A 22,420-nucleotide genomic window follows, 5' to 3' on the forward strand; every position below is an offset into this window, starting at 1 on the left:
TTTTATTAAGCTTATAGTCACATATAGCCTTATTGTATACGACTGAAAGCATGCAAGTGTTTATTGATAGCTTCATTTGTAATCGCAGAATTTACCGGCAGACCATAACTGTAGACATGGAGGTCACATCATAATCACTTTCTAATAATGTGTCATGTGTTTGTTGTTGTAGAGCTACCTATAAAGGAATGTTGTAGTTGATATAATAAAAACAGTCACTGTGGAGGGGGGTTTCTACAACTTGGCAACACACGTGTTCTTAATTGGTTACAACTGTGAAGCATTATTAACCACAATTAGTAATCATTACATCTTATAAAATAAGGATTTTAAGTGGCTATTCTTCTCCAAATAACCTGTGGTCCTTGTGAGAGGAATTTTAACTGTTTTGTGTGTGTGTGAGCTTTCTTTGTTTCTCAATATGCCGTTTTTTTGCGCGTGCACGTGAGGGAGCGCTCCTTTTGGTGTATGGTGACATGAAGACACATCGGGCTCAAACAGAGTGGGAGGCAGAGGCAGGGACACAGAGAAGGAGAGGGGCTTGGACACAGAGAAGGAGAGGGGCTTGGACACAGGGCGAGAGTTGGACCCCTATTGTCGCGTGTGTGCGTGGAAAAGAAAACACACAGTATAAGAATGGAAAAGTAAAGCGGTGAGCCTGCATCTCTCACCTGAAGTTTGATTTCAACAAGCAGCAGCAGCAGCAGCAGCAGCAGCAGCAGGAGTGCTCCATGAGCGGAAAAACGAAAGGCAAAGAGGATAAAGACCATGCCGCCAAAGGTGAGTGATGCCGAGTCAGAGTCTGGCACGAGGAAGGACGTAATCTTACGCACTGTTTTTGTTTTTCTTTATCATGAGCACACAAAGGGGGAAATGTGGTGAAGCTTTGTCGATGCTGCTGACATCAGCATGCTGACCTCTCATCCCCATTGTCTCCACAGTAGGCTACTCTTCAATATAGAGAATACAAATGGACCTTTTTGTAATACTGGCGGACTTAACGTAGGTTATAAAAAACCTTAAATACATTTGTGTTTATAGATGATGCACATAAAAAATAGCATTTCTTAACGGATCTCACAGTTTCATTAAGCTGTGATCCATAAAGCGGTGCTCACTTCCCCCACAGAGGGCTCTCTGGCTCTCAGGCTCTCACATCTCATTTCAGGATCGCACATGCACAAAAATTCGTTTACTTCCCCTCGGGACAGCAATAAAATCGACGCGCGGTATCCGCCGTAATGGAAACTGAAACTATCATTGCCATGGAGACGAAAAAGGGAGTTGCCCGCGAGCTACGCGCAATCGCATAAATCTAAAGTAGCCTATCCTGCATGAGACCTGCACCCATTCATAAAAATAAGCGGACTCATTCACCGTTTTGTTTGACAGCTTATTAAAATTTCACGAAAATAAAAATAAATTATTATTGGTGGAGCATTTTATAAAATACAGAATGTTTTATATATTTTGTCTATGCTTTTATGAAATCAAAAGCATAGACAATCCCTCTTCATTATGAGCTGAAAAAAAAATTATATTACAGACAGTAGAGGTTTAAGCCACCACAGTTCTCTCTATCAAGTTTACAAGGTTTTAATTCTATGAGTTTTGCACTGGAAGCTATTCGCGTATGTGATAATAAATGTGAAAATCATCAGAATTAACAAGAATTGTGAAAGGTGGGACTATTTTATTATTACACTGACCTGACTGTGCCATAGAGGAAAGCACCAGTGAAAACATTAGGCCTAAATAGGAAGTAACACATTGAATAAGTGTTGTCATAATAGTGCTGTTACAAAGTTAAGCTATAGTGCTGCAGTAGCCCCAGTCCTCAGCTGCTCTTTAATGCAGACATAAAAGTTAAACTGACTAACATTTTCCAAAGCAACCAGTCTACTTAAGTGTTTTCTTTTTTGAAAAATAGAAAAGTGCATTCAAATATAATATCTGATAAAGTAGTTATCTCACTTTTATGTCAGCCCATGGAAGTTTGTTTTCAAAGGTTGGCTTGTGAAGGAGAACCAGCTCACTGTTACCTCTTGAGGCTGCTGGGGGGAAAACACCCATAAATGTTCCATCATCAGGTCAAATCAAGTTTGTCCCTCTGGCCACAAAAGGGGACAGTGAGGCCAAACTGCAAAACAAACATCAGTAGGTTAGAAACAGGTGTTTCCAGAGAGAGACAATCTTATGGACTTTGACTGGTTTGGCAAATCTGGTTAACAGCCACTTTGCTGATCTTTCCTGATGGGGCTAGCTTGGCAGTGCAAATCTTCACATTATTTGTTTGTTTTTTTCCTCTGATAGTGGAGAGGATATTTCTCTCTCTCTCAATCTCTCTCTCTCTCTTTTTTTTTTTTTTTTTTACACACACTTCTAATTAAAAAAAAAAAAAAACTGTGTAGAAATGCTGGAAATTTGAAATATGCCACAAAGGTTTTTACCTTTGTCTTGGTAAAAGCTGTTATGGAAAATTAAATGGAAACAGACTTAATGAATAGATCACAGCGTGTACAATAAGGGTATATATGTAACTTCAAAACCAAAACAAAAGATATGCAAGTTTAAATTAACAATGATTGTTTTGGTGAAGCTTCATTATCCATTACACTGCACTGTGCCTGGATGGTCAGTTGTTGCGACAGAAAGAGCAGCGGAAACCAACTGCTGGTAACAGACTAGTAATAAACTTTATTTATGGTAACCTTTACTCATAAACTCCTTCATAATACATAGCAAACACACCAATAAACAGAAAAAGCAATAAAAAACGAAGCCAATAAACAAGGAGGGGTGATTTATAGGAGGACACATCCACTGAGAGGCAACAATAATAACCCCTGCACATTGTAATGGAGTCCAGTACAACAGTCCTGTAATAAATACAGCCGTATGATTCCTCATTAATGTGAACACTGTGGCTCATATATTCATTTGGAGGATATAGTTGTGATGTGTATGGTATATCCATAACAGTGAGGAGTTGTCTCAATAAAACTGTTAAAGGGCTAGTGCATGGTTTTATTTAGTATCTATATTTTCTCAGTGTATTATGAGTTTGCACAATGGCTTTAGATTATGTAAGTAAAAACAAACATCATGTTAGCACATTCAAATAAAGATGTTAAGAATATCAGTGAAAATTTTAAATAAAATTAAGACATGGTGAAAGGTGTTACTAAGCAAATTAAAAAGGCTACAATAATCAGTTGAATAGGAGTAACTTGTTCACTGACACAAAAGTAATAAAGAGACAAACAACATCAGACATGTTCTTACAAATACTGTATGATGTCAAATCTCTTGTTCTTTTGACTAAAATATCTTCAGTAATGAGTCTCTCTCAGTCTCTCTCTCATTGGTGGAAATATAACACTGCCTTGTTCTGTTCTCTGTATAATATAATAGTGGTTTTCAGGATTAAGTTTGGATAGAACAAGAACTCATTAAAGGGATAGTTCAACATTTTGGCAAATTGGCCCATTGCCATAATCGCCATAGTCATAGCAGTAGGTTCATTACCTTTAATTGTCGGTGTAAGCTATTTTCAGTACGGCGGAGCGCAGCAGCAGGCTGCTCAGAGCTACGCTATGGAGGCTAATGGAATTTCTTGGTTTCCCTCATTAAACTCATCAAATTCAACATCCCAAAACTCCACAGCGCTTTTGTAGACAAGTTGTGACTTGCACAACCACCACGCTATGAGATAATGACGGGACGATACGAAACGGAGCCGTTTTCGAGGTAAATTCATACAAAACCGCTGATGCGCGTTGCGTTCAGGGACAGTTTTTCAGCAAGCAGTCTCCGTATTTACCCTGTATTTACCTCGAAAACGGCTCCGTTTCGTATCGTCCCGTCATTATCTCATAGCGTGGTGGTTGTGCAGGTCACAACTTGTCTACAAAAGCGCTGTGGAGTTTTGGGATGTTGAATTTGATGAGTTTAATGAGGGAAACCAAGAAATTCCATTAGCCTCCATAGTGTAGCTCTGAGCAGCCTGCTGCTGCGCTCCGCCGTACTGAAAATAGCTTACACCTACAATTAAAGGTAATGAACCTACTGCTATGACTATAGCGATTATGGCAATGGGCCAATTTGCCAAAATGTTGAACTATCCCTTTAACATCTTGTACTTACAGCGGTAAGGCTTTTAAATGTGGATTATAAGCCTGTGTGTGCGTGCACTTTTATAACAAGCAGCAGGAGAAGATACACCATGGAAACACTACTGTTAATTAACCCTGAGTGGCACGGCAATATGGCAGCAGAGGTCAATGTTACATAGTTAAGGCCCATCCTATATGAACCACATCTGATATTTTGCTGATGTAATGTTGGAAGTAATATACTCCTGTAATGATGCACAAGCCCTGAGGATGAATCATCATGACCATTTTTGTGATCCCCTGACCTTAAAGTCAAAGTTTTGGTCATTTTGGTTTATTCCAGTAAAATACTAACAGTCCCGTCAGTGCCAGCTTTACTTTGTGCATGGTATACATTTACAAATCATAATGTGCAAAACGAACACAGCATAAGGGCATGTTGGGATTTGCATTATTAGCATGTAACATGGTAATCATTACATCCACTGTTAGTACAAAACACCTCAAGCATATAAACTCACAGAGCCGACAGCTTGGCTGTAGATTCTTATTCTATTTTTTTGTTCTTAATAATAAAGACTGGTCGTTTTGTAGAAAGTATCATAATTATGATTTAATCATCTTAAAACATCAAACGTAATCATCTACAAAAACACTCAAGGTTATACGAGATCTTAAACAATATTGCAGCAAATGGCTATTTTTTATGTATAGATAGAGTAGAATAATGGAATCCTGAGAATACCTCAGTTTGTTGTAGTCTGAGCTGCTCTGATTTCTGTTTTGGAAAAGATGTGTCCATGATTCCAATGATGTGTCCATGATTCTAACCATTCGTATAGAATCATGGACACATCTTTTTGGAAGTTGTCTTACTCCATACACTTGCGCGTAAGTGGCAGTGTGGTTGCATCTCTCTTGTGCAGTGAGATGGCACATTAAAACCCATTGTATTTTGTCATTTCATGTCAACATTCTTTCATTATGAATTTATGCAGTGTAAATATAACGTATGTGTTGCAGTAAAATAAGTGCATACTATTGTTAAGTAACAACTGTCACTGTGCTAAGTGAGAATGACGAAGAAATGTTGGCAGTGATTTAATAGTAAGTAAGTACTGCAGACTTTATGAGAATAAAGGGAGATAAACCTGTTGGCTGTTTGGACAGATTAAACAGGTTATAAAGGTGACAGGCTGACGTTTGGCAGGCTGCAGGGTCAACTCAGTGAGGTTATGCTTTGTAAAGCAGATGTTGCTGCTTATATCCATCTATTTTGGTTGAGTGGTTTACAGTAAATGTGGATTTTCTATGTAACGCTGACAATATGGTGCCATCTAGTGGCTGATCATTTGAATCACTAGCAGTAAATGACAAAACAAAACTGAAGGGGAACACAACAGCTGCAGAGGTTTTCTTGAATTACAGAGATTGGAAACTGGCTACCTGCCCAGTCTGCTGGTCTGGGAACCTTTGCCAAAACGTACCTGCTCAGATCTTAGTGGTTTTCTATTTCAAGCCAAGGCTACAAAACTATTTTGGGAGGCATAATGTATTTGACCAAAGCCAAAATAGTAGTAGAGAGAGAGAGAGAAAGAAGGAAAGTCTGTCTCACATACAGTTACACAATTAGTCAATCTACCGGTAATAGAGTTATTCTCTGATCATAGGAAGTGATAGCATGATGATACAATTATGCGGGCAAAACAACAATAAATTGGTTGGGGAAGGATTGATTCTGTAGTCTCACTCAGATTTGGAAAATCAAAACGAGAAGCACATGTACTTCAGAGATGATTTTCTCAGATACCTTTGATGTTGCTTCCTCTATAGTTTTACTTTTCAAGTTGCTGAGTGTGTGAGTTCTCCGGCAATATCCTGCTTCAGCGCCTTCAGCTGCTTGTACTACAATATACACAGACACTCTATTCTGTAACACTTTCTGTATCTTCTCAGTAATATGGGTGTTGTTCTTTTTAGCAGGCTGCTTCACAGGAAGTACAGTAACAGCATAAGTTAATGGGCTTATAATATGCAGTTATGGGTGGCCATATTGAGTCTGTGTAATCCTCCGCTGCAGTGTGGGTATATCCTACTATATAATGCGCTGTGATGGTGTACATTGAGGTTAGCCCACAGACCGAGATGAGAGATGTAGTGCAAAGCCATTAGATGTGTGTATTTTTGTGCGTTTGTGTGCATCCTGTGTGAGTTTGTCTCAATTTTATAGATCCTCTGCTTCAACAACATTTCACTGCGTTTTACTTTCTGCAGAGTTTTAGTTGAGGGTAATAATACAGCATTGGTCTGGTAGACTTTTCAAACTTCCTACAGATATTGGGAAGTTTGTAATCTCTATTGGACTTTTATAAGATTTTATGGTTTCGAACAATATTTGACTGCACAGGATAAATTTGTCATGAAAATTTAAAAAGAGCCAGGAACAAAAGTATGTTAGGGATTGCCGTGTGTGAATAATAAAGGTGGTTATTTTTCAGGTAATCTTTAATTTGATCTCTTTCAGTCGATGTTGCTTGGGTTTTACTTGTTCCTCTTAGTTGTACAATCTTATTGGTGAAGCCTTCTTCTCACTCTTTTGAGTTTAACACCAATTCACAGTGCTTTTACAGAGGTCTGTTTTGCTGCATAATAATAGGCTTATAATAATAACAATAATCATAAACATTCCCTTGCTCGTGCTTTACAGTTGTGATGCTGATATTTGTCTTTTTCAATATGACAATGACCTTAAGGTGGTTGAAGTTATATCTTTGACTGAGGGGAAATCATGTATTTTCATGAAATAGCCCTTGGGCTTTGTGATCTTGTAACATGTGTTTTCACATTTTTTTCCTCCTCTTTTCATAGACAAAGGGATTAACCAGTTAATAGCTAACATGACTTTTGAAGGCAACAGGGGACTAAAGAGCAGGCTTCTAGGACATATAGGGTCTTATGGACACATGTGAAGAAGTAACATGTCAGTTATGTTTATGTTTTTGAGTAAAGTTTATGGCATCATGTCAAGGGTTACTGGTGGGTCAACAGACAATAGGAAAGTAATTTAGACCTTTGTCTGTGTATGTGCCCACTACTGCGCCATTTACAGTCCCGTTTGAGTCTGAACAGACACACTGCTCCCTCGATAGATCCTTGGATTTGGGAACGGCCTGCTGGCTCCCTCGCTCTCTCATTGTGCCAGATCAGCGGGGCCTCGAGATGAATCATTAATGACCGGTTCCAACGGCTTAATGGCCTCTAATGTTCTGTAATGATCTCCCGTCAACGCCATGTGCGCGGCCTTAATGGATTCAATGCCGTGGAGAATTCGCTGGTCTGAACTTCGGTAATTCCTCCTCTTTTCGTCGACCAGCGCACATCAAGGAAGAGCGAAAAGCCATGAGCACAAGGCTCCAGAGCTCCACGGGCGCAGCATGACTTTCCCCCTCCGCCGATCGACCTCAGGTAGGACCACGGGAAAAACCAACTCGCATTAACAAGATTTGACTCGGCCTCCGATAATCCTGTTACATAACTCTTACAGGGATCTGCGCGAATATCAACTCAACTCTGCATCTGTGTAGCCTATAATGCGCTCTGAAAGAGTTATAGGGGATAAACATAAAGTTAAAGACTATTTAACTTGCTTACTAAAAAGTGGCTTAATGTTTTAGATTTTGAGCCTGTATAGAATTTAAAAATGTTTTTAAATGTTTCACTTAGCCTATCTATTTTAAAAAATACAAATTTGCACCATTTTCTAATTAAAGTGCAACGCTTAAACTTGCAGCTCTGTCCATGGTGCTGAAAACAGCGCCGGACTCGCCCCTCTGCTGGGCCGTGAAGAACCGTCCGGACACAACACCGTTTAATCACATCGCCTCCGGGTCTTGTCGCTGCTTCAGTTCACCTGTTAGTGCCAAGAAGTTTAAAGTGAAATACGCTGTGGGTCATGGCTCTGAAGTGAGTCCTGATCTCGAGCTGGATCAGTGTCCTCCACGCCCGCGGCGCAGATTATAGGAGAAAGAAACCCTAACTTCTGAAATCCTTAAAGGACTACTAGACATAACACAACATCCCGGGCTCATTCTGGGAGCATGAATAAAATTCGTTTTGAGCCAAGTTCGCACAAACGCCCCTCAGAGACCTTGTGTAAGAATTCTTGGCACTTTGCACTCGGACTAATAGCTTTGCAGCCAGAGTGGTGTCGACCTGCAGGGCGGCTTCTTCTTACTGTCTAAATAACATCAACCAAAATAACTGTTATACATACAGTAGTCCACATTTCTACCTGAACCAAAACACAGCTATAAAAGTAAAGCTTGTGCACATCAGTTCCATGTTTCTTTAATCAACACTGTATCACATTGTTGGCTGTTGCTTCTGCTGGTCTGAGGCCAGTGTGTAACTCTGTTCTGCTGGGTTGCTATTGAGCGAGGTTGATTATACTCTAACTGGCATTCCTGGTCAGACTGGGAATCACACACATTAAAGCTCTCCCTGGGTAGCTTGCTGTAAACATACAGCAGTGTAGTTTTCATTATTAATTCCCTCTTCTCAAGTAGCCTATCAAATTCCTAACCGGCCTGTAGGGGGCGATACAGAACTCCAAGCAAATCTCAAAGAGGTGCACTGGCCTTTACACAGAATGGACAAGATGCAACAGCTCAGATTTTCTTTTAAATTCCTAATTTTCATTAAATTCTGCAGATTCTGCTTCATATTTACATTTTTAGACTTTGCTTATTCAGGATGTTTTTTCAAGTCCAGGGAACAAACTTGTTGTGTTGTCCGGCTGCCTATTTGTGTAATGTTCTTTCTATTGATTCTCTCATCGATTCACTTGTTTCTGTAACATCTGCATTTGTTAGCGTGGCGATTTAATTCAAAGGGTAAAAGCTGGCAGTATTTATGCTTGTCACGGTTTGTTTACACCCTGCAGCTTGTATTGTTACATTACATTTTGTCAGCTCCTGTTTGCGTGGCTTTTTCCTATTAGGGACACGTGGTGTGGCTTTAAAAGCAGGAGATCTCATAAATGAAAGATGAGGGGGCCAGAACAGGCTTTCAGTCATTTCATGGTATTGGTTTTTACGTTTGCTTTCATTTTTTTTTTTATGTTCTAGATGGCGGCGAAGATTGGTTATGAAATCCTTTATGCCTGAAGTGTCATTGCTCTCAGGGAAAGTATAGCATGTGGGTTGAACTGCACAATTGGACCTATAGCCTATATTTATCTGCACATTCACAAGGGTCTTACCTAAACAGAAGGCCATAGGTGTAACTTCAGCTCTTTCAGCCAAGGACAGCCTATATAGGCTCCGCTTCAGTGACCAGGTCCTGACCTCAGTGCCTGTCCACAGTCCATCACTTTCTCCTCCACCCACTGGCTTATTCTCACAATGGGCTTACAGCTTACTGGGTTCGCCTCCTCTTCCGCATGTAATTTACTGCTCACCACATCCTCTTGCTCTCCAGCTATCGATTTCCACTATCTTTTCCACTGGTGAACAGCATGAACTGGCCCTGCATGCCTGCTGTTTGGCGCCAGGTGCCACAGGTTCGACCTCAGCTGTGAGTCTCGGTGGTGTCTTTGCCCCGCCAGCCTCGTCTCTTGCTTTGGAGCGAAACCGGCTTGGAGTTGCAGTTGCCATGCGCCGTTGCAGCTGCATTTCTGGCACTGACAGCTGTGCATCTGTTTTCCTGTGGGGGCTGCCTGTGGCCAGACGATGTGCCTGAAGTGGCTGATTGCTGCCGTATGTGTGTGTGTGTGTGTGCATGTGTGCGCGCCTCTGCTCTGGTGCGAATGCAGGGGAGGGACATCTGGAAAACGACGCAGCTCATCCAGACTGAAGTGCTGCCTCTGTTATTCACCTCCTTCCCGCACGCTGCAGCCTTTCAACAGTGGTGAACCTCTGCACCAAAACAAGATGAGAGCCCCTCCTTTCTCCCTCCCTTTCTTACTCCACTTTCTCTCTCTCTCCGTCACACACAGCAGGTCTCTCTCTCTCTCTCCCAATATTCCTGCTTCACTCATTTTTACCCTCATCTGTTTTTCCATACATCTCCTCACATATTTAATATTCCCTTTGCTTATATTTTTTCCCCCTTCTCACTCTTTCACACATCTGATGTCTCTCATTATACTGTTGGTTCATTTTTCCTTCTCTCTTCACCCATTCCCTTTTCCAAGTCCATATGCAGGTTGTGTATTTTCTACAAGCTCCTTCACCCTCACCCTCTCTCTCTCTCACAAACACAGCCTGTCTCATTTTCTCTCTTCCGCCCCCATTTCCATTATTCCTCCTCTCATTCATTCACCTGTCTGTTCCTCGTCTCTTACTTCGCTGTTCATTTTCCTCCTCACTCCTCCTATATTACACAGCCTGCCTCCCTCCCTCCCCCCTCCTCAGTGCCCTCCCCCACCCCCCACCCCAAATCTCCTTGCCTATCACACATCACTATTCGGTGTAACATGTAAATATCATGCCACGTGGGGTTCAGGGCTACAGGTGCCCGATAAGAAAGATCTGCCCTATAACCTTCTCAATCACCGACCCCCCCTCCCTTCCCTCCCCTCCACCCCCTCCCCACACAGACACACACACATCACACATCCACACACAACCCCTCCAACCCCCTCCTCGTTCGTCTTCCTCGGGGCGGGCAGGGCTGCAGCAGTTTTATGAACGGCACGGCTGCATCATGATCCCTCTCCCACTGAACCAGCCCCGAGCTGTTTCATTGACAAACATTCCGGTTGCTGCATTTCTGTCACGGACGGCGTCGAGGAGCGGAGCATCGCCGGGGGAGCGGTGCAGAGCAGCAGCAGCATCAGAGGAGGAAGCAGCAGCTGCAGCCATCACCAACAACAACCGCCGGTGTCGTTCGCAGCAGCAGCAGCAGCAGCAGCAGCAGCAGCTCCTAAGCTGTTGATTCGCCACTTGGACCCGGGCTGGAGCCTCGCGCACACCTTCTTCTTCCTGCACGCTCTCTCACTCTCTCTCTGTGTGTGTGTCTCTCTCTCTCTCGGGACAGCCAGAAGAAGCCCCTGGGGGGGAGGACCAGACAGATTTTGCCACTCAGACCCCTTGGGGGATGTGAGGCGGCGTCTGTGCCACATTACTGGATTTGTTTGAACGACTTCCATGAAGCGCCCGGACGCACGGATGGAGGATTCTGGACGCTTTTTAACATCACGGCTATCTGCGAGACTGCAGCGGATGGTGTGTGATGCGAACTGAGCCGTGGGTGGTGTAGACCCCCTACCCGTACCCCACACACCCCCCACCGCCTTATCCGCGAACTCTCCCCTCCGACCGGGACGCACAGCCTCGTCTCGCTCCACCGGGGGAACATGTCCCGGGCAGCGGCGATCGCCAGCTCCCTGATCCGCCAGAAGCGGCAGGCGAGGGAGCGGGAGAAGGCGAACGCTTGCCGCGGCAGCGGCAGCCCGAGCAACAGCAAAGGCACAAACGAGAAGCCGAGCAAGCTGAATGTGTTCTCGCGTGTCAAATTGTTTGGATCGAGGAAGAAACGGAAGAGAAGGCGACCACCAGGTCTGAGGGTGGGGGAGAGCAAAGTCTGAGAGCCATGGGCTATACCACCACCACCTCAACCATCTTCACCCTCATCATTACCATCATCACCAACCAACACCATTTTCTCTCGTCCCCATCACTTGATCATTTCTCATCCTGTGGATAGTCTCCCTCTAACAGGAGCACAAGAATGAATGGTGCCGGATGACCCCACAAACATCACATCATGTAAATAACTTTGCTTTGTCCTGCAGAAAAAGTGCTGTAGCAGAGTCTATCTGGAACAGGGCACACAGTCAGGCTCCTGCTGCTTCGATCATAATGTGGCATCTGTCAATTATTATTTGTTTTTCATGTACGCCACTCTGTACAGGGGTCAGGGATTGATATTGGGCCCTGAAGGCCTTGCCTTTGGAAATATAAACAGCCTCCCCCCTTCTGACACTTCCGGCTTCCTGCAGACTGCTGGATTTGATACATGCGATCACATGACAGTAATAAGGAATGAATGCAGTTAATGTGATTCCTCTCTTCTCTCCTCTCCTCCCAGAGCCCCAGTTAAAGGGCATTGTGACCAGGCTTTCCAGTCGCCAGGGCTTCCAGCTGCAGATGCAGCCTGATGGCACCATCGATGGAACCAAGGATGAGGACAGCACCTACGGTAAGCCTGTGCTTTGGGTGCACAGAAAAGGTTACTGGTCATCCAGATGTTTCAGTGTCCTACATGTGCCTTCCGACAAAAAAGTGCCCTGCAACTAACAGTTATTTCCATCATCAATTAATTGGCCAGTCATTTTCTAGATTCATAATTTTGGCTATGTCCCAAAACAGTGGGAAAAAAAGCACATAATGATTCCCCAGAGGCCAAGATGAAATCTTAAAATTGCTTTTTTTTAATCTGTCCAGCAGTCCAAAACTATTCAGGTAACCATCAAATAAAACAAAGAATAGATCAACCTACAACCCTGGTAATTTTGCTTGGAAAAGGGAACGATTCACGGTCCTGTGTAGCAGGTTTTAAAGGTTAAAAGATTAACAATTAATTGACCTACAGAAAATTAAGTAAGTAAATAAATCACAAAAACAGGGATTTGTTATGTATCTTCTCTGTCCCAGCCTCTCTTTCGGTCTCCCTCCCTCTCTCCCTGACTTTCCTGAGAGGCAAAAATAACAGTAAAAGTAATAAACTCGGCTGGGATTTATTCGTTATTGCTTTCAACTTCAAAGGTCACAATCGGGCACTGAACATTAAGTTCTCTGTTGTGTTGTAGGACTGAAATTGAAGTGGCTGTCTGTGAAATTTATGGTGTTTTCTGAATATGCAGTGTGTTTGTGTCTTTGCATGTGTTTTATCTGAAGCTGTAGTACATTGAACTCTCTGGGCCACCATACTTTTATGTCTTAGTATAAAAAGGAAAAAGAAAATGAGTCAAACAGCCGAGAATAGTGTTTCTTTTTAGGAAAGCCGATACCTGTGTATCAGCATTTCAACAGGTTGACTCAATAGACTTAATACCTCAGTCTGACATCTTTACAGCTTATAAAGTAAAACAAAAAAAAAGATAAAAGAACGGCTCATGGTGTAGTTTGAGACTACAAAGAATTACTACAGTAGAGAATACAGTGCAATGTTGAGATCTGTGAAGGAGGTAGACCTGCACCAGTGAACAAATTCCCTTTTGCCTGCTCTATCTCCGTCTCCCTTTTTTTGCACACACACAAACACGGCTACAATGTGTGATTGATACGGCTAATTCAATCGTGTTGTTGTGGCTCAGACAGCAATCTCTCTCTTTCTCGTGCACACTTGGTGCTGCCAGCGCCACGCATCAATCTCGGCTTCTTCTCGGGCCACCAACTGTTGTGTGCAGAAGAGAAAGACGTGGCTGCCAAGGAAGTGTGTATTTTTTTAATTAGATGATTACATGGTATATACATCACGTAAATGCCTACGCATGTGAAGTCCCACATGAGGCCTGGGTTTGAATGGATAATCCATGTAATCCATGTCTCCATATAACCACATTATAAAGAACGTGTTTGGCTCAATGAGTATAATTAAACAAGGGCCTGACTCATCAAACTGCCAGGAATAATTATGTCCTTGCTACAGACAGAGCTTTTACTGTAACATAGAAATAACTTTCTTGCCTGGCCTACTGAAAGCAAACCAACTGGCAACAAGAATAACAACAAAAGCTCAAATTTGGATCAGTTTTATAACTGCACATGAAACTGAAGCTTTAAATCTATTCATATAGAAGAAAAGAGTGAAGTCTGCACACCGTATAAAGCTCCTCGAGTGTTTATTATAGATCTATAATAAACACTTGAGGAGCTTTATACAGTGTGCAGACTTCACTCTTTTCTTCTAAGTCAATTTTGTTTTTTTGTAACACGTTTGGATGTGCATGCTTTACCCCACTATTAAATCTATTCATACCCTTTAGCGGGACTGTCCTGTGTAAAACCAGCCCATTTGTTTTTTGTGCAGCTGGTTATTATGACCCATAGTTAGGGTTTGTCGTTAGGCAGCATCTAGTGGCCATGATTAATTTAAATTAAACCTTGTACGAAGAGCAACAAACTCTGTGTCAGGCCGAGGTTGGGCTGGATGGGTCAACAAATCACAGAAGGAGAGCAGTGTTCGACTCCCATATGAAAACAGCAGTTCATGTGGTTCAACAAAGCTACACATATTGTAACCAAGACAACAAAGACTGTACGGTAGGCATGCCAATGTAGAGGCACTTTTTCAGGAGAAATTCCTGAATTGGCCGTATCAGAGGGTTGATATAAAAAAAGAAAACCCACTTGATTAGTTTGGAAGACTTAATTGGCTTTTGTCACTGTTGATACACAATACCCAGAAATTAATCCAACAGTCTGTGCTGTTATATTTCATTGTGGTGTAACTTCTGCTGGGGATCAGGTGGAAATAGCACTCTTTGTTTGTTTCCTATAGATATTTAATCTCAAGAATACCCTTGTGGTCTTGCTGTTAAAATACAGAGGAGAAACATTATGAGAGAGACAGAGATAGAGAATCACTATTAATTTTTTACCACAGACTGCTTAGGGCTGGAAACTACAGGAAACTGTCAGCAAAAGTTACATGTGATTTTAAGTTGGGTTAGTAAATGTATTTATGTATTTTTGTTAAGAATATCAACACACAAATGTAAGATATACTGTTTTGCTGTAGCCTTGGACATTTTTCATGACCAAGATTTTAGGCTAAATTATTGATCTATTGATTAAAAAAAAAAAGTGTGTTATGTGTAATCCTCGACTGTATTTCTGAAACATGTTCTTGCACTACTAAATGCTGTGCAAACCTTGCTTTGGAGTGTAACCTCTTCGTCCCTGGGCAGTGCTGGGCTCTACAAGCGCACAGTCATTAGTGTAATATAGGAGCTTTAGTGCCATGCTGACCTTGTAAAATTGCATTGCTGTGGCAAAATGGATGTCTCATCATATTGGACACGACATTGTTATTGATGAGGGTTTTTCTCTCTGTTTCTCTGTGTGAGTGCTTGTTTGTTTGCTGTGTGTTTATTGTGTATATGTCTGTGGGTGTGTGTGTGTGTGTGTCTGTGTTGGCGTATGTGTGTGGGAATGCTGTACATAGCTGTGTTCAACCTGATCCCGGTGGGACTTCGTGTGGTGGCCATCCAGGGCGTCCAGACCAAACTCTACTTGGCAATGAACAACGAAGGCTTTCTCTACACCTCTGTAGGTCACGACACACTCGCACAACAACATCATCATCGTCACATGGCGTTGACTAACGAAGCAGCAGCTCTTAGTGAGACCAGTTTCATTATCGGCCTATCGCTGCGTCGATAGTTTAACCACAGCCTATAGCCTTGTGAGTCAGCCGCCATTGGGTGTTATAATCCAGTGTCTGAGTCTCCCTTATCTGTCTCCTGATATTGTAGCTTCTCAGGATTGATTTCAGATCATCCTCCAGCCTCCTTTTGTTTATCTCCCTTCAGTCATGCTTTGATAGGAGGATTTCTTTGTGTCCATTTTTACAAGGCTCCTGAAATTTGTTTTCATGCTTTTCCCAGCTCGATAAACACATACATCCCCGTTGTGCATATATTCTTCTCAGACGGGTCAGAAGCCAGCGTTGGCTGCAGTGCAGCGCGCTAAGGGCCTGACTTTAGCTCTTGACTGATGGTGGGTGGTGTAGATGCAATAACAAAAACACACACAAACACCTCCAGCAATCTAAACAAGACAGCTGAACCAAAAAAGATGAAAACTAGCAGAGAGAAAAGAAAAGAAAAAAGATACGCACCTCAATGTAATTACAGCCACGCTGCTACGCCTGTGCAGGCACGTACACCAACACAATATCTGGCCCATCACGTACAGTCCTGGGAGCTGTGGGTCGTCCCGGCTTCAGTCATAACATTGCTATCGCTGGCTTCATCTTCTTCACCTGATATTAAAAGAAAAAGAAACACAAACACACAGATATATTTATAGAAAAACACACACAAGCCGCATTATATTGTCTTCCATTAGAAGATCAGACAGACACAAAACTTAGTCAAAATGTATTTTAAGATTAATGGCTGACACAGAGGGAAAAAAATCACTATCTGTATCTTTCCGTTTCCCCCGGCAACCTGGGCACCATCTTTCTCTCAGTGGGCTGGTTGGTATTCAAGGGAGTAGCTGGTTGCTATGGAGACGCAGGAATAAGGAAATGCAAATGTCAGCTGTCCTAAGTTGGCGCAGTTTGTTCTTGGGAGACTAGAGCCTGGCCGAGATAATGATTCAAAGAGCAGAGCGGCTGATGGATGAAGACACTGAAGGCGACATGGAGGAGGAATGACTGAACACTTTTTAATGGAGCTGTAATTCCACACTCGCACGTTCTGCGACTCTGCTCTGTTTTAGCTGCTACTCCCACCGCACCAGCTCACACTGCACACCACTGTTCCCTCTAAGGTGTTTTACTGTGCAATTGCACACTGTTCCCCACCTCTTTGCCCAGAAGACGAAAAAAGTTGCACACTCAAATATCCCCGACTAGTTTACTGTTCATTTCTCCCTAATGTGCACTTTGAATTGTTAAATTTATGACCTTCACCGTGGTCTGTAGTGCAACTACGATTTAAGTTTTTGCTTGATAATTATTATTACTGTTCATATCAAGAATGCTTCAGTGCCAAGAGTTGATGACACCAACTTGATGTTAGTTATTTTTTTCATATTGTTACTGTAATATGGCAATAAATGCAAACTCTATTTTGCCAAAACAATATTGTATTTTGTTATCATTAACTGTAACTCACCTAGATATGGAGTAGCCTAGGTAATGTTGTCAAAATAATCTGTTATTAATCATTATAGTAATAGCCAATTGTATTGATATTTGGAGTTGGAGAGGTGAGGCCATAGCACCAGCATGTGGACGTACTGTGTAGCCTATGCTTAAGCTGTCGCTCACAGTCGCTCAGGGAGTTGAATTCCTGCTCAGGAGTTTTGAAAATTAGAGGGAACATTGCTGCACACCCCCCCATCTCTCCATGTCTGCTTAATCTCCTGCCTGTCGTCTTTTCTTTTGTGATTTCTCCTCATGTCTGTCACGTTTTCCCCCTCAGGAGCATTTTACCCCAGAGTGTAAGTTCAAGGAGTCGGTGTTTGAGAACTACTACGTCACCTACTCCTCCATGCTGTACCGGCAGCAGGCCTCGGGCCGGGCCTGGTACCTGGGACTCAACAAGGAGGGTGGAATCATGAAGGGGAACCACGTCAAGAAAAACAAGGCCGCAGCACATTTCATACCGAAACCGCTCAAAGGTAGGATGTTTTTTTTGTTTTTTCTGAAAAAGTATCCATGTTAAAAAGACGTTGGAGCTGTTTTTAACTTTTGGTATTGATACGTAGCTGGCACTAACAGCTGTTTGTTTACAGGTCTTGCCAAAAGCTTCAGCAATTATTGTGTTTATACTGCTCCCTACGCGCAGCACTACTTCTCCTGTACAGACTAGATGCTACAGTGACTCAGTATTGGAAAACAGTGACAGAAAAAGTAATTAAAAAATGAAATGAAAATGTATGTAAATGTGATGAGAAATACCTCAATCTGTTCCAACTTTGATGAAATCCTAAGAACGCACAATTTTCAGTCACTCATCAGTAAGTAGGGTCAGGGTCTTTAAGCACATCTGGATGAGATCTTTAAATATTCATGAATAAAAAACAATCCACGTCAAGTGTAGGCAAAAAATACCTTGTTATTGGCTGAACATCTGTACGTGTGGTTTGATCTTACAGATGTCAGTTAAAGCTACAGTTGGTAAGCTGACAAAGGTGAAAGTTAAAGGGATAGTTCAACATTTTGGCAAATTGGCCTATTGCCATAATCGCTATAGTCATAGCAGTAGGTTCGTTACCTTTAATTGTCAGTGTAAGCTATTCTTAGAACGGAGGAGCGGAGCAGAAGGCTGCTCAGGGCTACGCTATGGAGGCTAAGGGAATTTCTTGGTTTTCCTCATCAAACTCATCAAATACACAACCCAACAACTCCAAAAGGCTGTCGTGGACAAGTTGTGAGCTGCACAATCACCACGCTATGAGATAATAATGGAATGTTACGAGACGGAGCTGTTTTAGAGGTAAATTCATGCAAAACCGCTGATGCGCGTTGCGTTCAGGGACAGTTTTTCAGCAAGCAGTCTCTGTATTTACCCTGTATTTACCTCGAAAACGGCTCCGTTTCGTAACGTTCCATTATTATCTCATAGCGTGGTGAATGTGCAGGTCACAACTTGTCCACGAAAGTGTTTTGGAGTTTTGGGATTTTGTATTTGATGAGTTTGATGAGGGAAACCAAGAAATCCCATTAGCCTCCGTAGCGTAGCTCTGAGCAGCCAGACGCTCCGCTCCTCCGTTCTAAAAATAGCTTGCACCGACAAATAAAGGTAACGAACCTACTACTATGACTATAGCGATTATGGCAATGGGCCATTTTGCCAAAATGTTGAACTATCCCTTTAAGTCTGCGCCTTTGACGGAAATTTCAAGACAATACACCGTCAGGTCCCTCTATTAACCTCTTCCAAGCCCCACACAGACACAGTAGCGTACCGTATCCATAGCAACCGGAGACTCTCTCTCAGCATGTAACACACACTGGCAAAGTTAGCTAACTGTAACAACAACAGTCTTCTTCTTACTTGTTTTTTTGCTGTGTAAACGCCGGCCGTTGTCTGCATGGCGTGTACGAGCTGTGATTGGCTGCTCCTCCAGCTCCCTCTACCTGACTGGTGGAACAGCACCGGGAGCTGCCAAATTACGATTACAGGCTGTAGGTGGAGCCAGAGGAGTTGGGTTTTGTCCTAAATGACCCATTTCATGTCCTACTATCAGAATATAGTGACAGTTCCAGCAAATATGACTGAATAATTGTTACCAACTGAAGCTTTAAAGTAGCCTAGAGACCTGATTTAACAGACAGCAGCACAATAAACAAAGAACATCGCTTCGTATTTCAGAGAATGAGTCCGTTATTTTGCTGTTACTGTAAGTCTGATTGGTGCAAGGCAATATGTGAAGTCTAACCAAACTAAAATCTTTTCAATGAAATACCCCAAATGTAAAAAGGTGTAAAAGGCTAGTAGAGAAAAGCTGAACTGGGCATGTTACAACTTTTTTGTGCCAAAGAAGTGAAAAAAAGCCTTTCTTTTGTGTGATTATGAGACAGTTACATCCATACTGTATTCCACGTTGTAGGCCTATATAGCCTATATGTTCGACATGCATGTATGTTTTTTGAAAGTAGAGCCCGATCTTTTTCATGTTTGTGAGAATCACACATTGATGTCTTCCAGAGCTTATTACTCATAACGCAATTAAATCTATGTGAAATGTCCAGCTTGGCGCAATAACTTCCAGCCCACAACAACCCACCCACTCTCTGTTTCCTGAACTCATCATTTACAGATTAATATAAGAGGATTTCATGTCATTTCATCCAAAGGAGACCTGGCTCAGACGGCACCAGTACAGAGCTCCAGCTAGAGACCAGAGTGCATATTAAAGACATGATGTAAATGCATGGTGTAAATCTGCATCAGTATAATCAATATTTCCATATTAACAGTAGATCAAATGACTACTTGTAGTTGAAAGGGGTCGATGATAGTGATGAATCCACAGAGAGTTATTATCTGGCTGGGAGCTTTCACAGAGGCTTTTAGCACCTTTCAGCTCCTCGTTTTACTTTTGTGATATTTGACTTACACTCATCACTGTCAGCCGCAGCAGCCAGGTGTTCTCAGTGCAACTTCAAAACAATGAGAGGAACTCTGGCACACTGTCTCGCTCTCCTCCGCTGAAATATTTATTTGATTACAATATGTCAAGTCTATCCGAGGCAGCTCCACTGCGTATATATACTATAGGGATGTGCTGTGATGCAGCCCATATATACAGTACATATACGTGATGAAGGTCAGACAGGCTGAAACGCTCTAATCAAATAAATATTTCAGCAGTTAGTGTGGGCAGTGAAAAAAGCTTTAAAAACTGACTGTGCATTACCTGCCAAGCACCAAACAGCAGACGTGCTACAGTACATCAGTGGCTCGCTGGTGAACACTGTGAAACATTTGCCTGCTTAAGAGCCAAAATACTGTATTTCTCAGGATTTAGTTGAGAACACAGAGCTGAAAAGGGAGTAGATATTGGGACTTGCACTCATCAGATGGATGTAACAACTCCAAGTGGTAACACTTTATAATAAGTACACACTATTAAGCATTAGTTAAGCATTAAAACAGAATTCTTCATTTATATAGGCTAACACATGAATACTCATTACTATGTATGTAGTTTGTTATAAAGTTTGCTCCAGCGTCTATTCATTTGTTTGTTAATTGTATACTCATTGATGACTGGTAAATCATTATTATTCCATATTTTAAACAGTATTATGTTACAACTGCAAACTAAACTTGGGAAGGGCTTGAAACAGGAATTAATCAGACGGTTGGCATCAAGTTGTCTGCAGCCACGAGAACTAAATGTACAAAACTTACTGAAGAAGACTGTGCATACCAAAAATGTGTGAGTCACTGGGAGCCGTATCAATAGTTGAATTAATGATTCTCATCTTGTGTGTGTGTGTGTGTGTGTGTTTGTGCGTGTGTGCAGTGGCCATGTACAGGGAGCCCTCACTCCACGATCTGACAGAACTCTCACGGTCTGGCAGCGGCACACCGACCAAGAGTCGCAGCGCTTCGGCTCTACTTAACGGCGGAGGGAAGACGCCCAGCAACAATGACTTATCCTAGCCCCCCCACCCCTCACACACACACACACAAGCACACACAAACACGCATGCACATACGCACACACACACACACACACGGATCTCAGGCCGACATGCCCACACATCAGGCTAGTGAGGGGTAGGAGGAGGCGAGGAGAAAACGAAGGAGGACAGCAATGTGTTCTTCCACTCCACGGAGCCCACTGTGACTGACTGTGATGTAAATAAATCAAGGACAATCAATCCATTCTGCCTCTGCTGCTCTGATCTGCAGAGGGACAGGACATGTGAATCTCTTCCCCTGACTACTCTTCCTGCTGTATCATACCCAGATAGAAGAAGGGAGGGAGAGAAAGAAAAGGAGGGATAGAGAGAGTGAGTCAGTCAGTCACACAGTCCTAGAAAACAGACTGTTACAGAGAACCAAAGAGTACAAGTATTAACTAAAAGGTGTTGCTACTGTATGAAAAGGCGAGTGGCTAGAACGTTTAAGAGCGACAAAGGAAGGAAGGAAGGAAGTCTTTATCTATTCTACCGTACGCTATGTTTACACAGAGCTCATGGGGTTAAGTCATATTTTTAAAAATGACGAACGTATTCCTTGTACACATATGAGGACTGATCATTTGTTTGCATGCAGGTGTGTGTGCGTGAGTGTGTGTGTGTGTGTGTGCGAGCGTGCGTGGTCAAGTACAGTACATGCTGTGCTTGCAGTAGGTGTGTTGTGTGTGTGTGGGCAAGTGAGACCGAATGTGTGCGCACACATGTCTGGGTAGGGGGGGTTGGGGGGTTGGGGGGGATTTTACCTTTTTAAGATCTGTTGTATATCAGACAAACCTCCTGAGGGCTTTAGCAGGTTAAAATAAGGTTTACTGTATATGCTTCCATGCTTACTTCTTACAAGCAATGCTGTTGTTTATCTTTCCGTTTGTTGTTGTTGTCCCTTGCTGTTTGTTTGTTTGTTTGTTTGTTTGTTGTTGCATGGAAGCTTGTGGACCTGTGCTCAGTAGCAGCATGCCGCCGAAGGTCCTTTTTTTCTGGTCTTATGTGTTCCTGACCAAAAGAGAACACTTGTAAGCCAATAGTGTCATACCACAACACTAGTGAACCAACATGAGGGTGTTAGAACACTACTGGACCAATAGTATTGCACCAGAACATGAGTGGACCAATGGTGTTGGACCAGAACTTTGGTGAACCAATAGGAGCACAGATTATCTTAATATTTTGGTTCCTGCTGTGGACAAACTAGAAATGCACTAAATAAACTCTTTCTAAAGAAGTGAAGCAACTGTCCTGTGTGATTTGTTAATTTTTTTTAATGTTGAAAAGCTTTGTGTCTGTAATATTACATGTTAACTTGACAATATTGTTGTATTTTGAAAGAAAGTTGTTCATGATCAGGTGAAGTGATTTCCTTGCAGTAGCCCAGCTGAAATGTGTTCCTCTGTTGTACTGCGAGACAAAAA

At 42.4% G+C, this 22,420-nt stretch overlaps 1 protein-coding gene across 2 annotated transcripts; it reads left to right on the forward strand.

Moving 5' to 3' along the window:
- Positions 1-549: 549 nt before the first annotated feature.
- Positions 550-22,238, forward strand: fgf13b (fibroblast growth factor 13b). Of its 2 annotated transcripts, none has more exons than XM_083986509.1 (5): positions 550-780; positions 12,207-12,317; positions 15,288-15,391; positions 17,278-17,476; positions 20,834-22,238. In XM_083986509.1, the coding sequence occupies exons 1-5, from the start codon at positions 732-734 to the stop codon at positions 20,971-20,973; spliced, it is 603 nt and encodes a 200-aa protein (XP_083842635.1). In that variant the 5' UTR covers positions 550-731; the 3' UTR covers positions 20,974-22,238. The 2 variants fall into 2 exon arrangements, with proteins under 2 accessions (XP_083842635.1, XP_083842634.1); XM_083986508.1 differs by lacking the exon at positions 550-780 and adding an exon at positions 11,191-11,674.
- The last annotated feature ends 182 nt before the right edge of the window (positions 22,239-22,420 follow it).

This window comes from Trachurus trachurus (assembly GCF_905171665.1).
Source record: "Trachurus trachurus genome assembly, chromosome: 14".
NCBI lineage: Eukaryota > Metazoa > Chordata > Actinopteri > Carangiformes > Carangidae > Trachurus > Trachurus trachurus.

Excerpts from the sequence above, each read along its gene's own strand:
- fgf13b (XM_083986508.1), top strand. The coding sequence starts at position 11,473 with ATGTCCCGGGCAGCGGCGATCGCCAGCTCCCTGATCCGCCAGAAGCGG. Across the intron at positions 15,392-17,277 it reads AAGGCTTTCTCTACACCTCT|GAGCATTTTACCCCAGAGTG; the intron begins GTAGGTCACGAC and ends TTTCCCCCTCAG. Across the intron at positions 17,477-20,833 it reads CATACCGAAACCGCTCAAAG|TGGCCATGTACAGGGAGCCC; the intron begins GTAGGATGTTTT and ends GCGTGTGTGCAG.